This window comes from Saccopteryx bilineata, chromosome 3 (genome assembly GCF_036850765.1).
Source record: "Saccopteryx bilineata isolate mSacBil1 chromosome 3, mSacBil1_pri_phased_curated, whole genome shotgun sequence".
Taxonomy (NCBI): Eukaryota; Metazoa; Chordata; class Mammalia; order Chiroptera; family Emballonuridae; genus Saccopteryx; species Saccopteryx bilineata.
The window spans coordinates 295,252,544-295,268,849 of NC_089492.1; the positions used below are offsets into that span (position 1 = coordinate 295,252,544).

At 43.1% G+C, this 16,306-nt stretch overlaps 1 protein-coding gene across 5 annotated transcripts in view; it reads right to left on the reverse strand.

Annotated features, from left to right (window-relative positions):
- ZNF470 (zinc finger protein 470) overlaps positions 1–16,306 on the reverse strand; it is a 33,352-nt gene that overhangs the window by 15,067 nt on the left and 1,979 nt on the right. Inside the window, exons 3-7 of one of the 5 annotated variants that reach the window (XM_066270910.1) lie at positions 16,175–16,211; positions 14,559–14,647; positions 10,306–10,432; positions 9,653–9,748; positions 1,194–6,263 (exon numbers count right to left, since the gene is read on the reverse strand). In XM_066270910.1, coding sequence (XP_066127007.1) covers positions 4,363–6,263; positions 9,653–9,748; positions 10,306–10,432; positions 14,559–14,618 — 2,184 coding nt within the window. In that variant the 5' untranslated portion in view covers positions 14,619–14,647; positions 16,175–16,211 and the 3' untranslated portion in view covers positions 1,194–4,362. Of the gene's footprint in view, positions 1–1,193; positions 6,264–9,652; positions 9,749–10,305; positions 10,433–14,558; positions 14,648–16,174; positions 16,212–16,306 lie in introns of those variants that run through there. The other 4 variants (XM_066270911.1, XM_066270909.1, XM_066270914.1 and 1 more) reach the window with 4 other exon arrangements.

Consider the following 16,306-nt stretch of genomic DNA (forward strand, 5'->3'; position numbering starts at 1 on the left):
ATAGCAACCACTCTATAATTAAATATGGAATTTAAACAGCATCCCACTTTAGCAACCCATAAAAGGAGTCTCTCAATTTGGTTTTGAGCAATCATAACATTATGACTTCAGACAGTTTAAGACATCTTTCAACAACAGGTATAAAAAACCCTTAGTCAAAATTTTTTGCCTTGATACTAGAAGTTCATGAACTGAGTTTTAAATCACCCAGAGCAGTTCAATACCAGCATCAGATAGACTCTTTGGACTAGCATTCCCCCCTCCTTTTCTTTTGTGATAGAGTCCAAGAGGTAGGACAGATAGGGACGGATAGACAGACAGGAAGGGAGAGAGATGGGAAACATCAATTCTTCATTACAGCTCCTTAGTTGTTCATTGATTGCTATTTCATATGTGCCTTGACTGGGGGGCTACAGCAGACCGAGTGACCCCTTGCTCAAACCAGCAACCTTGGGCTCAAGATAGTGAGCCTTACTCAAACCAGATGAGCCTGTGCTCAAGCTGGCGACCCCAGGGTCTCGAACCTGGGTCCTCCACATCCCAGTCCGATGCCCTATCCAATGTGCCAACGCCTGGTCAGGCGCATTCCTCTTCTTAAAAGCGTCTTTATCCAGAACCCTAGACCTCTCTTCCTCTCAGATGACTCCAACTAAGAATAATTTACTTGGTTGTTTGCCCAGTGCCAACATCACTAGTTACTATTTTCCTAGGCTACAAAAGAAACAGGAGTCTCACTTGCCCCGTTTCATCCCCAAACTGATCTTTATCATCTCAAATTTTCTGAAGGTCCTATTGCCTATTATCCAATCTTCACACCCAATTCTGTATCGGTTAAGTTTGTTTAATTGCTAGAAAATGAGCAGTATGAGTCAGAAATGAGGTATTGTAACGATAATGGGTGGCTTGAGGGATTACAACCTTAGAAAGCACAAAATCAAAAAACACAAGAACAACAGCATCACCCCCTTGAGAGTGTTGCACTGGACTACATAAATTCAACTGCATTTCAAAATCCAGAGAATCTGATCAACCAGGCCCATCAGAATCACATGGCAGGGATGGCCAGTTACTCCAAGGAAAAGAAGAGATGGTGTAGTCAAAAGGAGGAGGCAAGAAAAAACAGGCAGAGAAAAACAGAAATATATATAATTTAGGTTTTATTTTTCATATCACAATTATAGAATACAGGTCTGAAAAAATTAATTTAGTATAGAAGTTATCTTTCTATGCCTATACACACATTTATATTTCTTTTTTTCAACTGCATAGTCCTATTGAATGGATACACAACAATTAACTTACCATTTACCCTAATAGTTTACCACTTAAAACATTTTTTTAGGGTTCGTTCCCTGTACGGGCCACCAAAAAAAAAAATTTTTTTATGCCATTATATATTTACCTATCTTTGTACACTTTGGTTTCAGAGGAATATTGATTCAAATAGTACATACATACAGCAACTTATGTAACTGACAATAGAATTGTCTTCTCACACATTCACCAAAACTGAGTATTACCCCTCTTTTGTGATTTAAAATCAATCTATTGAGAAAAAGTAGTTATGTCATCACTTGATTTTGCATTTTTCTTAATATTAGTGATACTGGATAATTTTTATTAGTATTTTTATTTCCTCTTCTTTGAACTGGCTGTTAGCTCTGTCCATTTTTTATGGAGTTGCAGATGTTACTATTGCTGATTTGTAACGGCACTTTGAATATCGGGATTATTCTTGATTTGTTGCGAACATTTTCTTTCAGCCTCTCATTTGTCTATTAACTTTGACTCTGATGTTTATCACATAAAAACTAGCTCCTGGGCTATGTGCAGTACTTAAGAAGGTCTGCCTCAAGCCAAGATTATAAAAATATTCTAAGTTTGTCTTGTACCTTTCTATATGAAGTTTACATCTTTAATCTTTCAGAGCTCCATTAATGTGCCGGGGTAGATCTATGTCTCTCCAGAAAGATAAGTGTCCCACTGCCATTTAATCACTCCATTTCTCCCACTGCAATGGAGAATCCTTTTTATCACATATATATAAGGAGAGTCCGAAGCCTCCACACATTCTGGATAAGCCCGCCTATCTCCTAGCTTTATGATGAAGAGGGAATTCCAAAGCTTCACTTTCTAAAAGCTGTGTCTTCTATTGGCCCTGGCCAGTTGGCTCAGTGGTAGAGTGTTGGCCTGGCGTGTAGAAGTCCCGGGTTTGATTTCCAGCCAGGGCACACAGGAGAAGCGCCCATCTGCTTCTCTACCCTTCCCCCTCTCCTTCCTTGCTATCTCTCTCTTCTCCTCCTGCAGCCAAGGCTCCATTGGAGCAAAGGTGGCCCAGGCACTGAGGATGGCTCCATGGCCTCCATCTCAGGCACTAGAATGGCTCTGGTTGCAACAGAACAACGCCTCAGATGGGCAAAGCATCGTCCCCTGGTGGGCGTGCCGGGTGGATCCCAGTCGGGCACATGTGGGAGTCTGTCTTTCTGCCTCCCTGCTTATCACTTTGGAAAAATACAAATAAATAAATAAATAAATAAATAGATAAATAGATAAATAAATAAAATTTTAAAAGCTACGTCTTTTAGGTAAGAGCTCTTCTCACACGCCCAGCCCTCTGTACTGCCACCGGCAGCAGTCACAACGGAACCTAAGAGCTCTGGTGCTCCAAGTAAGAGAACTACTCCAGGGTTCAGAGGAACTACACCAGAGGACAGAGGATTTCTTTGTGGGTTATGAAAATGTCCTAAAATTAACTGGTGACCATTGCACAACTCTGAACATAGTCATTGACTCGTATACTTCAAATGGGTGAACTATAACGGTATATGAATTATATCTCAATGAGGCTGTTTAAAAAAAAAGAAACAAAAATACCCTCCGGCCCTGGCCAGTTAGCTCAGTCGGTTAGAGCATCACCTGAAACCCAGGCCGCAGGGGTTTCATCCCTGGTCAGGGCAGACACGGGCAGCGATCACAGAATGCACAGCTAAGTGGAACAACACACGGATGCTTCAATTCCCCCTTCCTCAATCTGTCTCTCTACAAATCAACCAGGAAAAAACAAAACAAAGAAACGAACTCTCCACCAGCCTCTGACTCACTATTGCTAAACTGTGAATACAACTCAAATGATTCTTGCTAAACAGTCAGTTTTCTCTTCCTGCAACATTCAGAGCCTAACTATCAACCTTGGGAGTATCGTGACTATCCTCATCATCCCCTTTGTAACTGATGGTTGTGCCTCTGGTTCTTCCCTCTCCTCTCCCTCCTCTCATGTGTTCTGAGGGGGTAGGAAGGCATTCTTCCTAGAATTCTCTAGCTCCTTCTTTAGATGAGTTCTCACCATGGCACATCACATACCACATAGTATGTGTATCAATTTTTTGTGTCTTCCCCCAACTGATCTGTGAGGACCAAAATTCATTGCACATTCTGCACCCTGCTGTATCCTCACAGCACCTAAAATGCTGGCACATAAGTGCTCAATTCATGTTAACTGACTATTGATTGGCTTCTCAACTTAAAAATATATTGAAATTTTTATTGGACCATCAGTGAATTTACATACTTAACATGGGAGAAACATCTTTGCCTGAGTCTTTCTATAGAGACACATCTAGCTTTAAAAAATGTTTGTTTTAATGTATACATTTCTAAGCTAATTGTAGTATATATGTTTCTCTGTTTGAGTTTCAGTCTTCAGTGTCATAGAACAAGATGAGCAACTTTCTACTGTATTTATCCTACGCTCCGGAACAACAGAAATATCCCAGGATTTTGTCGTGGAGCATTTCTGCAGGTCAAAGTGTTAAACTGCTCCTTTCAGTTTATTTCACGGCTATGAGTCTATGTGCATTTTCTAGCTTGTTTTGAGTTTGTTCTTAATACTGTGTCCTGCCTAGTCCTACATTCAACCAAATGCTTTTGTTCTGATTGGCCTTGACTCCCTTCACACAGAGGGAAGCCACCATGTTACTGGTGTTATCACAGAATCTTTCAGTTCTGAATGTGTTCTTCCTTCATCCATACAGAGTCAAGTCCTCTGTCTGCTCTACAATCTGCAGGTTTCTTAATCCGACCAGTGGGTTCATTTTATTTGCAGCTGTAAGGTAACCTCTACCTTCAGGGCACTAATGACATGCCTAGGATTATGTGCTAATAAGCCCTTTAAATGGATCATTGAATCTAGTCTTTAAAATGTATGTAACATGAAAATAGAATTTTATTTTTAAGAGCTGAAGCTGGCTACCGTGCTAAAATTATGCAGTTGAGGGGAGCAGGAGGGGACATGGCTCTGATGCTACCGCACAAATCTCGGAAGGTGTGATAATGGGATGTAGACTGGGAACAAGTGGATGGATTCTAGGGGTATTTAGAAGATGGAACCTCGAGGACTTGGTGGTATGGAGGTGAGGAGGAGGGAAGAACTGAGCATGACTTTCCAGTATGAATTCGCTGATGGTGTGCAAGGTGCACCCCCTGCCTGAAGGCTTTCCCACACTCCTTGCACTCATAGGGCCTTTCCCCAGTATGGATTCTCCGATGGAGTGTAAGATGCGCGATCTGGCTGAAGGCCTTACTGCACTCCTGACACTCGTACGGTTTCTCCCCAGTGTGAATTCTCTGATGCAGAGTCAGGGACTTACGATGGCTGAAGGCTTTCCCACAGACAGTACACTCGTAAGGTCTCTCTCCTGTGTGACACCTCTGATGACAAATCAGGGATGCCCTCTGTCTGAATGCCTTCCCACATTCGAGGCACTCGTAAGGTCTTTTTCCCGTGTGGAGTCTCTGATGTTGAACAAGATAGGAACCGTCACTGAAGGCCTTCCCACATTCGACACATTCATAAGGCTTCTCGCCGGTGTGGACCCTCTGGTGCTGAACAAGGTGTGCAATTTGACTGAAGGCCTTTCCGCATTCGATACATGCATAGGGCTTCTCCCCAGTGTGTATTTTCTGATGCTGTACAAGGTGTGCATTCTGGCTGAAGGCCTTGCTGCAGTCCTTACATGCATAAGGCTTCTCTCCTGTGTGTACCCTCTGATGGTGAGCGAGGTGTGTGCTCTGCCGAAACGCCTTCCCACACTCCTTACATTCGTAGGGCTTCTCTCCAGTATGAACTCTTTGATGGAGAGTAAGAGAGCCGCGGTGGCTGAAGGCTTTCTCACAGAGTGCACACTCATAGGGTTTTTCTCCCGTGTGAATTCTCTGATGCACGGTCAGGGATGAACCGTGGCTGAAGGCCTTCCCACACATACTACATCGGTAAGGTCTCTCTCCGGTATGGATTCTTTTATGCTGAATGAGTCCTATGTGATCTGTGAAGGCCTTTCCACAATCGATGCAGTCAAAGGGTCTCTCCCCAGTGTGAAAGTATCTCCGATGACGTAGAAGAGAAGCATTCTGCCTGAAGCTTTTCCCACAGTCGACACATTCATAAGGTCTCTTTCCACTGTGAATTCTTCGATGGTGGGCCAGGGATGAACAATCACTGAAGGCCTTGCCACACTCAGTGCATTCATAGGGCTTCTCTCCCGTGTGCACCCTCTGGTGCTGAGCAAGGTGTGCAAGCTGACTGAAGGCTTTCGTGCACTGCTTACACTGATATGGCTTTTCTCCGGTATGAACTCTCTGATGTTGAATAAGATGAGCATTCTGAGTGAAGGCTTTCCCACATTCAGGACATGCGAAGGGTTTTTCTCCTGTGTGGATTCTCTGATGTTGAGCGAGGTGCGCACTCTGGCTGAAGCTTTTTCCGCACTCCATACACTCGTAGGGTTTCTCTCCAGTATGAATTCTTTGATGAAGAGTAAGGGTGGAGATTTTGCTGAAAGTTTTCTCACAGTCTTGACATTTCAGAAGTTTCTTTTCTCTGTGGACTTGCTTGTGTTTTCTGACCAATGAATGGGTTTTTACGTTTCCCTTGTCTGTGTCAAAATTGTCTATTCTCTCTTCCGTGGGAAATATGTGTTTCATGTAAGATAATGTATTCAGACGAAGAACTGTCCTCAATTTGTTAGAGTGGTCTCTCTTCTCAATAAATGCATCTGTGTGACTGATTGTCTCTTGCCTAAAATGTGGCTTCTGACTTACCAGCTCCCTTTCAAAGAGGTCCTCACCTTTATACTTATCCCCTAAAGTGGAACATGGATGGTTATCATAGCTTGTAAGCCTTTCTGTTATCATTACCTGGGATAATTTTCCTTCATAAATGTCCTGGTTTGGAGATAATCCTTTCGTCATCCACACGTATTCCAAGTCTGAAAGACATTAAAAAGCAAATGTCTCCTTTATTTAATGTTAGAATGGAAGCTTCCCAAATAAAATGAGCTGAATCAAACAGTTACTAAAGCCCACAGAGGTTAATTTTTTTTGAAAGTTCTTAGATGAAGTTAGGCAATGAAAAACATTTCTAGAATAAAGCCTCCTTGGCTATGGTATATTATTTCAAAATGACTTGTAAGATTTTATGTGAACAGTCACAATTGAGATTTGTCTGTGATTTCCTTTTTGGATGCTGTTTTAGTAAGATTTTGGTATCAAATGTTATGCTGTCTTTATTAACACATTCTTTTCCAAGTTCTTTTTAATTCTCTGTCACAAAATATTTTAACCAATGTTGATATTTTTCCTTAAAGGTTTCATAGAATTTATTTGTGCAACTATTTGCAGTAGCTGCTTTTCTTGGGGAAGTCAGTTCTTAGATAACTTTCTATATTTCTTCAGTTGTAATTGGTCTGTTGAAATTCTCATTTCTTAAAATATTACTTGTTTAATCTAATTTTTCAATTTATTTATAGAGAGAGTTGAGGAAAATAGATCCATATGATTCTTTTAAGTACTTTTGCATTGTTGGTTATTTATCATTATTTCTTTCTCTTCTTGTGTTTTCTCTCAATCTTGACAGTTTATGTTTTATTGATATTCTAAAGAAACACCTATTGACTTAATTTCATATCTGTTTTCTAATTCATTTACTCATACTTTTTGTTCTAGCAGTATAATAATATATAACTTATTTAGGTTTCCCTTGAGATTTATTTTGCTCTTTTTCTAATATCTTAAATTTGATTTTTTTTTTTCTTAAGTGAGAAGCAGGAAGGCAGAGAATTGGGCAGAGATTTCTGCCTGCAGCCACACCAGGATCCACCCAGCAAGCCTCCTATGTGGTGAGGCTATGCCCAGCTAGGGCTGTTGCCTCACTTCTCCGCAACAGAGCTATTTTAGTGACTGAGGTGGAGGCCATGGAGCCATCTTCAGTGCCCAGGCCAACTTGCTCTAACCAACCCATGGCTGTGAGAGAGGAAGAGAGAGACAGAGAGGAAGGAGAGGGGGAGGGGTGGAGAAGTAGATAGTCGCTTCTCCTGTGTGTCCTGGCCGGAAATCGAACCCGGGACTTCCACATGCCGGGCTGACACTCTATGGCTAAGCCAACTGGCCAGGGCCAAATTGTTCTTTGTTTCTTTTTAAAATATTTTAATATTGACTTGATTTTACAGAGAGAGAAGGGAGTGGGGGGAGCAAGATGAATCAAGTTATAGTTGCTTCACTTTATATTTTTTATTCCTTTTATTTTCCTTTAAATTTTATTTATTGATTTTGACAGAGAGGAAGGGTGACAGAGATGGGTGGTGGCACAGTGAATAAAGCATTAACCTGTTCCTGTTTGTGCCCTGAACTGGGATCAAACTGGCAACCCCTATGTACCTGGACAATGCTAACCAACCTGCCGAACCAGCCAGGGCTAGTTGCTTCACTTTAGTTGTTCACTGGTTGCTTGTTGTATGGGCCTTGACCAGGTAAGCCCAGGGTTTCAAACCAACGACCTAAGCACTCCAGGTCAACAACCCATCCACTGTGCCACCACAGGCCAGGCTTCACTTTGATTCTTAATTCATTTTTCACATTATTTATGAACATACATCACTAGGATTATTAGTGACCTACCAACAGTTCTCTTCTTGGAAATATGAGAACTGAAAACAGGAAAGGGTCACACTCCAGCCACAGAACAAACTGGAACCCTCTCACATGAGGCTCATTTCCCTGCACTGTATATCTACAAGCTGTTAACTAGTTTTCTCTAGACCAGAAAAATAGCTTTCAAGCCAGGCAGGGAAAAATAAATAGTTAAGTTTGAAGAGCCTGACCAGGCGGTGGCGCAGTGGATAGAGTGTCGGACTGGGATGCAGAAGACCCAGGTTAGAGACCCCGAGGTCGCCAGCTTGAGCGAGGGCTCATCTGGTTTAAGCACAGCTCATCAGCTTGAGCCCAAGGTCGCTGGCTTGAACAAGTCAGCTGAAGGCCCGCAGTCAAGGCACATATGAGAAAGCAATCAATAGACAACTAAGATGTCACAATGAAAAACTAATGCTTCTCATCTCTCCGTTCCTGTCTGTCTGTCCCTGTCGATCCCTCTCTCTGACTCTCTCTCTGTCTCTGTAAATAAAAGAAAAAAAAGTTTGAAGAAAAATAAACTGGGCCCAAAATCCCAATGACTATAATAAAAGTGAAAGATGATCAAGAGACAGGAGGTAACATTAATGAGTAACTTACTCATCTTTCATACGAATATCAAAGATGATATTAGGGGTCTCAAGTCGGTGAATTTTAAAATACAGATTTAAAAATACATACAGACATGAAAGTAACAACTTGGGGCCTAAAACACTTTACAATTCAAAGGCTGGGATAGTGTGAAAGAGGAAAAAACCACATATAAACAACAAAAGAAGAAGAAATAACAACAAAGAAGAAAAACAACAGAACTATACTTGTAAACCCAATAAACACATATTTTCAAAACAGGAAATGTTTTGCCTGATGAGTGGTGGCACAGTGAATAAAGCATGGACACAGAATGCTAAGGTTGCTGGTCAAAGCCACAGGGTAGTTGGCTATGAGCATGGGTTCATCCGCATGGAGTTCCTGGCTTGAGTGGGGGATCGTCCACATGATCCCAAAGCTCGCCAGCTTGAGCCTGACCAGGCGGTGGTGCAGTGGATAGAGCGTCAATCTGGGACACAGAGGACCCAGGTTCGAGACTCCAAGGTCGTCAGCTAGGGCATGGATTCATCTGGTTTGAGCAAGTGGTCGCTTGGTCTGCTATAGCCCCCAGTCAAGGCACATATGAGAAAGCAATTAATGAACAACTAAGGTACTGCAACAAAGAATTGATGCTTCTCATCTCTCCCTTCCCATTTGTCTGTCCTTATCTGTCTCTGTCACATGTTATAAAAAACCCAAGGCTGCTGGCTTGAGCAAGGGGATACTGACTCAGCCCCAGTCAAGGCACCAAATTGAAAGCAACTACGAATTAATGCTTTTCACGCTCTCTCTCCCTTCCTAACACTCTCTCTTCAAAAAAAAGAGAAAGAAAAAAAGGAAACAGATTGGGATTTGTGGGAAATCAGGAAAGGTACAAGTGGTACATCACACCAGTGAGGAACAGAAGATGCATTTAAACAATGGGGGTTAGTTTTAAAAAAGAGAAAACGATTAAAAAAAAAAACAACTCCAGAAATAAATAAAAATGGGAGTTAAAATAAGATGTTAGAAAGTGGAAGGGATTTTGAGAAGTGTTTTCCAACAAGTCTTAGAAGAAACATTTTGAGGATGGTTTTCCCAGCACTAGTAATCCTGCACCTACCTGGGCACAGGCCTCCTGGCATCTCTCCATTCATCGTCCAGGGCTCTCTATCTTGCTCCAGTAAGGAGATCACATCTGGTTTAGAAAGGGAAAGACCTGTATATAAGAAAAGATAAAAAAATTGGCTATGGTCTAGCTATTCCAGAACTATGCCCCAGTCCAAATGGTATTGAGAGAAGACGGATATTGTAGAAAAATGCTGATAAATGTATGAGCGGCCCTGGCCGGTTGGTTCAGTGGTAGAGGGTCCGCTTGGTGTGTGGAAGTCCTGGGTTTAATTCCCAGTCAGGGCACACAGGAGAAGTGATCCATCTGCTTCTCCACCCTCTGCCTTCTGTCTCTTTCCTCTCTCTCTTTCTCTTCCCTTCCCGTAGCCATGGCTCAAACAGTTTAAACAAGTTGGCCCCAGGCACTGAGGATGGCTCTGTGTGGCCTTGCCTCAAGCACTAAAATAGCTCAGTTGCTGAGCAACAGAGCAGCAGCCCCAGATGGGCAGAGCATTGTCCGGTAGGGGGCTTGCCAGTCAGGGTGCATGGGGGAGTCTATCTCTGCCTTCCCACCTCTCACTTTATAAAAAGTAAATAGAAAGGTATGAGAGATGACTGAGGTGAAAAGAAATCCCATGGGGAGGTGAAGAAGGCTGATCCTCTTACCCACAGACACCAGGTTCTGGTAGTTCTCCAACATCACTTTCTTGTACAAAGTTCTTTGAGCAAGATCCAGCCATTCCCACTCATCTTGGGAAAAGTCTATGGCCACATCTGTGAAAGTCACTAAATTCTGAAACGACACAAGTGTATACTCTTGCTCAGTCAGTGTTCGTGTCCCCACGCAGCTGGCTCTAGGGTAAAGGATTACTATACTGTTCTCCTTTTGGGGAAAACTCAACTATGTACATTAGTAACTGTACTGGGGGTCTAACTGATCCAGCTGTGTGCTAGTTACTGGAAATCGTTTTTGCCTAGTTATATTGTACATATTAGGGAAAATGACAAAATATGAAAGATACTCTCTGCTGTTAGAGCACTTACAATTCTATGAAATTTAAAAGCATTTATTTAAAAACTTGACTGTGGGCCTTGGCCAGTTGAATCAGTGGTAGAGCATCAGCCTGGCATGTGGATGTCCTGTAATCAATTCCCAGTCAGGGCACAAAGGAGAAGGAGAAGTGACCATCTGCTTCTTCACCCCCTCCCCCCTTCTCTCTCTCCAATCCCACCTCCCATAGCGATGGTTCTATTGGTTGGAGCGAGTTGGCCTTGGGCACTGAGGATGGCTTTGTGGCCTCTGCCTCAGGTGCTAAAAAGAGCTCGTTTGCTGAACAAGAGAACATTGCCCCAGATGGGCACCCTGGTGCGCATGCTGGGTGGATCCCGGTTGAGCAAATGCGCAAGTCTGTCTCTCTGCCTCCCTGCTTCTCACTAAAAAAAAATTAATTAAAAAAAAGAAAAGTTGACTGCATTCAAAATAATATCATCAAGTATTAAATTATTTTATCTATGTTAGTAGTTATATAACCTTTCTACATGGAGAAATTAAAGAGCCTGAGTTCTGGGACTACAAGGGAACGTGTGAAGGATGCAGACTTGATGAACATGCTTCCAATCCACTAAGAAATCTTGGGGTTCCTTTTTTTTTTAGGTGAGAGGAAGGGAAATAGTGAGGCAGACTCCTTCATGCACTCCGACCGGGATCCACCTGGCAACCCCTATCTGTGGCCAATGCTCAAATCAACAAAGCCATTTTTAGTGCCTAGAGCTGACTCCCTTGGACCAACCGAGCTATCCCCAGCGCCTGGGGCCATGCTCGAATCAACTGAGCCACTGGCTGAGGGAAGGGAAGAGAGAGAGAAGAGGGAGAGGGAGGAGGAGAAGCAGATGGTGGCTTCTCCTGGGTGCCCTGACCAAAAATTGAACCCAGGATGTCCATATGCAGGGCGGACGCTCTATCCACCAAGCAACCGGCCAGGGCCAATTTTAGTGTTCTGAAGATGTTAAGAGGTGTGTTTAAAAAAATGAAAGGAGCCTGACCAGGCGGTGGCGCAGTGGATAGAGCGTCGGACTGGGATGCGGAAGTACCCAGGTTCGAGACCCCAGAGGTCGCACGCGGGCTCATCTGGCTTGAGCAAAGAGCTCGCCAGCTTGGACCCAAGGTCGCTGGCTCCAGCAGGGGGTTACTCGGTCTGCTGAAGGCCCGTGGTCAAGGCACGTGTGAGAAAGCAATCAATGAACAACTAAGAAGTCGCAAGGCGCAACGAGAAACTGATGATTGATGCTTCTCATCTCTCTCTGTTCCTGTCTGTCTGTCCCTGTCTATCTCTGCCTCTAAAAAAAAAAAAAAAAAGAAAACCTTAAAAAAAAAAAAAAAAAAAAAAAAATGAAAGGAAAAAATGCCTGGCAACATTCTTTTACTTCCAAATAAAAATATATTTGAATTAGAAGAGAAATGTCTAGCTCAACAGTTTTTGCCCCCGGGGCCAGATTAGAAAAACTTTTTTCACGGGCTGGATGAAATACTAAAATTAAAATATTTTAAATACAAAAACGATTCGTTTAACAAATTTTATTATGTAATTTTTTTATGAATAAATGTGAGTGAAAAAAAATTTAAATATACAATATTATTTTAATAAAAATATAATTACATACTATATAAATATCCAAACTGTATCGCAATCAACTGAAACAATATTTAATTAATAGAATGAGCTTGAAGGGGGTTATAGCGCAAATAAAACAATTATTTCGTTTTACAAACAGCCTGGACACGTTTTCAGTTATCAACTGCAGCTACTGTCTATGCTTCAATGCCACTTGATTCAGCACACTTGACCACAAAAATAACGAATTGTTTGACCTGGGTGCGCACTGGCAAACTCCACCTAAAAAAATGTGGGTTTCACATCGCTGCTAAACATCAAACAGTTCATATCAAGTACAGACGAGTACACAAGTTGTAAATCTTTATAATGGAATTTTTTTAAAAAATAAAGAAGTATCACGAATCCATTCAACCAATTATTAGAAGTTAACCCTAGATTAGTCACATGCAGAATTCTTTTCCGTGTATCACTATCTTCTTAAATATCTCAATTTCCAATAATCAAAGACGCTTCCACTTCTGAGTAGCTGAGATTTTAAAGTAGTGGAGAATATTAAAAATTTAATCGCGGGCTGCATAAACTCATTATGGGGCCGGATCTGGCCTGCGGGCTGTATGTTGGCCGTGCCTGGTCTAGCTTGACTACGTGGTGGCGCAGTGGATAGAGCATAGCCTGGGACACTGAGGACCCAGGTTCGAAACTCTGAGGTTGTCGTTTTGAGTGCAGGGTTGCTGGCTTGAGCACGGGACCATCCAGCTTGAGCATGGGGTCACCGGCTTGAGCACGGGATCTTAGACCTGATCCCATGGTCTCTGGCTTGAGCCCAAAGGTCACTCACTGCCTTGAAGCCCAAGGTTGCTGGCTTCCAGGGGTCACTTGCTCTGCTGTAGCCCCCCAGTTCAGGTACATGAGAAAACAATCAATGAACAACTAAGGAGACTAAGGAGCTGCAATAAAGAATTGATGCTTCTCAACTATCTCCCTTCCCGTCTGTCTCTCTCAAGAAAAAAAAAAAAAAAAAAAGAAAGAGATAGAGAGAGAAGGAGCACATTTAGTAAGTTGTTTTTTGATGATCTGCTGAGCAGTATCAGGAGAGATCATATGAGGTAAGCACATGTAAAACAACATGTGTTGTGTTACATAGGCTGAATTTCCTAACCACGGGCTCTAAAAAACAAGTTCTATTTCTAATTTTTTGGTATTTTATTGGGTAAAAAAAAAATTGGCCTTGATATAAGCTGCTTGTTGTGTTTTTGATATAACCTAAAAACCATTTCACTGTTCTGAGTTGTCTTTCCTCCATTTCCTTCAGGAAGCACTTACTGTGTGATCCATGTCCTCCCAACCTCCTCCCCAAGGAGGCAAAATGGAGCTACAGTAAAGTCAATTTTCTCTCACTAGACTGTGGCCTGTCACAGAGCTTCACCAGTACAGAGGAAGGGGCACCTGTTTCTTTTTCTTTGTGACCAAGACAGAGAGAGACAGAGAGAGGGACAGAGGGACAGACAGACAGGAAGGGAGAGAGAATGAGAAGCATCAAGTCTTCATTGCAACACCTTAGTTGTTCATTGACTGCTTTCTCATATGTGCCTTGACGGGGTGGGGGGGAGCTACAGCAGAGCAAGTGACCCCTTGCTCAAGCCAGCGACCTTGGGCTCAAGCTGGTGAGCCTTGCTCAAACCAGATGAGCCCGCACTCAAGCTGGCGACCTTGCGGTTTCAAACCTGGGTCCTCTGCGTCCCAGTCTGACGCTCTATCCTCTGCGCCACTGCCTGGTCAGGCAGGGGCACCTTTCTCTAATGCACCCAAAGGTGCTTTGATGGGCTATTAATGACCCTTTCCCACTGCTCCACAGGAAGTCTTCCCTCCACATGCAGTATTAATCATGTCATATAAATAAATGTTTGCTGCCTTTTCATTTCTCCAACAGATTGCAAGCTCCCTGAGAACCAGGATGGGGACTTAAGAACTAGGCAGACTGTGGCTCTCAAACTTCCTCCAAGGACTGTATTTCTGTGCAGTCAGATACTTACAAAAGGACTGAGTCCAAGAGAAGGGCTCAGGTGGGTCATTTCTTGAATGAAGAAAAAACAAATAGAAAGAGGAAGGAGGAAGCTCTGAGGTGACACTGAGCTGTTGAAAGTCTGTCCCTGTGACCTCATCACTCATCAAAAAAGGAGAAAATACACCAGGCCCAAGGGGTGGAACTATTTATTAGGCAGACAATTTTCAGATGGAAACAAGCGTTACCAAAATCCTGAAAAGCAAGACTGTATTGTGAGGAAAGAAGGTATGCTAACTCACCGGGGACATGGTTCTAAGGAGTTCAATTCCCATCGCCTCCTCCTCTTCCTGGCTCCTCATTGTAAAGGCTGTACCCTGAGAGGGCAGAGCTGAGAGAGGAGAAGGGAGCAGTGAGAGACTGAGCAACTCTAAGAATCAGAGTCTAGAGACTGTTCCCTTCGGGTCCCTCTGTTTTCACTCTTACTCCCCTTGAACGGCCACTGGGTCCAGACACTGGATGGGAGACCTGTAATTCACAGCTGGGGCTCTGCCCTGAGGGTTCAGGCTGAGCACCTCTCCATCTCTCAGGGCCACCCGTTCATTAACAGAGATGTATATGGTAGGTTGCATGCGTTAATACTGATTCAGCTTCCACAATCTTAAAGAAAATAAGAAATACTATCACATTTCACACATGAAATCCCTGGGGGCCCTAGCCAGTTGAATCAGCAGTAGAACATTGGCCAGGTGTGCGGAAGTCCCGGGTTCGATTCCAGGGCGGGGCACACAGGAGAAGCACCCATCTGCTTCTCCACCCTACCCCCTCTCCTTTCTCTCTGTCTCTCTCTTCCCCTCCTGCAGCCAAGGCTCCATTGGAGCAAAGCTGGCCTGGGCATTGAGGACGGCTCATAGCACCACCTCAGGCTCCAGTTGCAGCGGAGCAACAGCCCAGATGGGCAGAGCATCGCCCCCTGGTGGGCATGCCAGGTGTATTCTGGTCAGGCACATGTGGGAGTCTGCCTCCCTACTTTTCACTTCAGAAAAAATACAAAAAAAAAATAAATCTCTGGGAAGTGAAGTCTTCTGCACAAGTTACACAGCTTGTAAATAATGGAGGCCAGTCACCAGCCTAGGTCTGTCTGACTCTATCACCCAAACTATTTGCTCAAGCACACACCAGAATATAAGAGAAAATGCATCCCGTCTAATAAGTAGCTAGGATTCGTATAGTGTCTGTGACATGTGGAAAAAGCCCTCTTCCCCAGAGAGTCAACATGACTTTCAGATCGTCAAATCAAAACCTGTCAGCAGACCTGGGTTCACATTTTGCTTTGTGACAATAATTTTTAAAAAGCCCCTCCTATTGTCCCAGCCAGATAGCTCTATTGGTTAGAGCATGGTCCCAAGGCACAGAGGTTGCCGGTTCGATTCCCAGTCAGGGCACTTACCGGAACAGCTTGATGTTCCTGTCTCTCTTTCCACCCTCCCCTACTCTCTTGCTGTAATCAAAATAATTTTTTTTTTAAAAACCCACTTCATTAAAAAAAAAAAAATCCCTCACCCTAACCCCACCCCCAGCCAACTCTCCTCTATTAGGAAGAGTTCTAGTTTCTTTCCTCTAAACTTCACTGCTTTCTGAAAACATTATCACAATGATAAATGTGAACATTTATTGAGCACTTACTATGTGGCAGGGAGCACACAAGTATGGAGGAATGGGCTTATTTCATCTTTTTAACAGTACTATAAAGTACATAATAGTATCAGCTCCACTTTACATAAAGAGAAATTGGGTCAGAAAATTTAAGGAAAAAAAATGCTCTGTGGAGGTTTTTTTGTATATGAAATCTTGAGATTATTTATCTTCTCAGAGTCAGTTTTGTCAACAGTCAAAAGTGGTTAAAAAAAAAACCTACCTTGGCCCAGGCTGGTTAGTTGGTTAAAAGCATCCTCCTGAAACAAGATCGCAGGTTTGATCCCTGGTCAGGGCACACACGGGAAGCAACCAAAAATGCTTCCCTTCTCCCTCCCCTCTCTCTTCCTGCCTC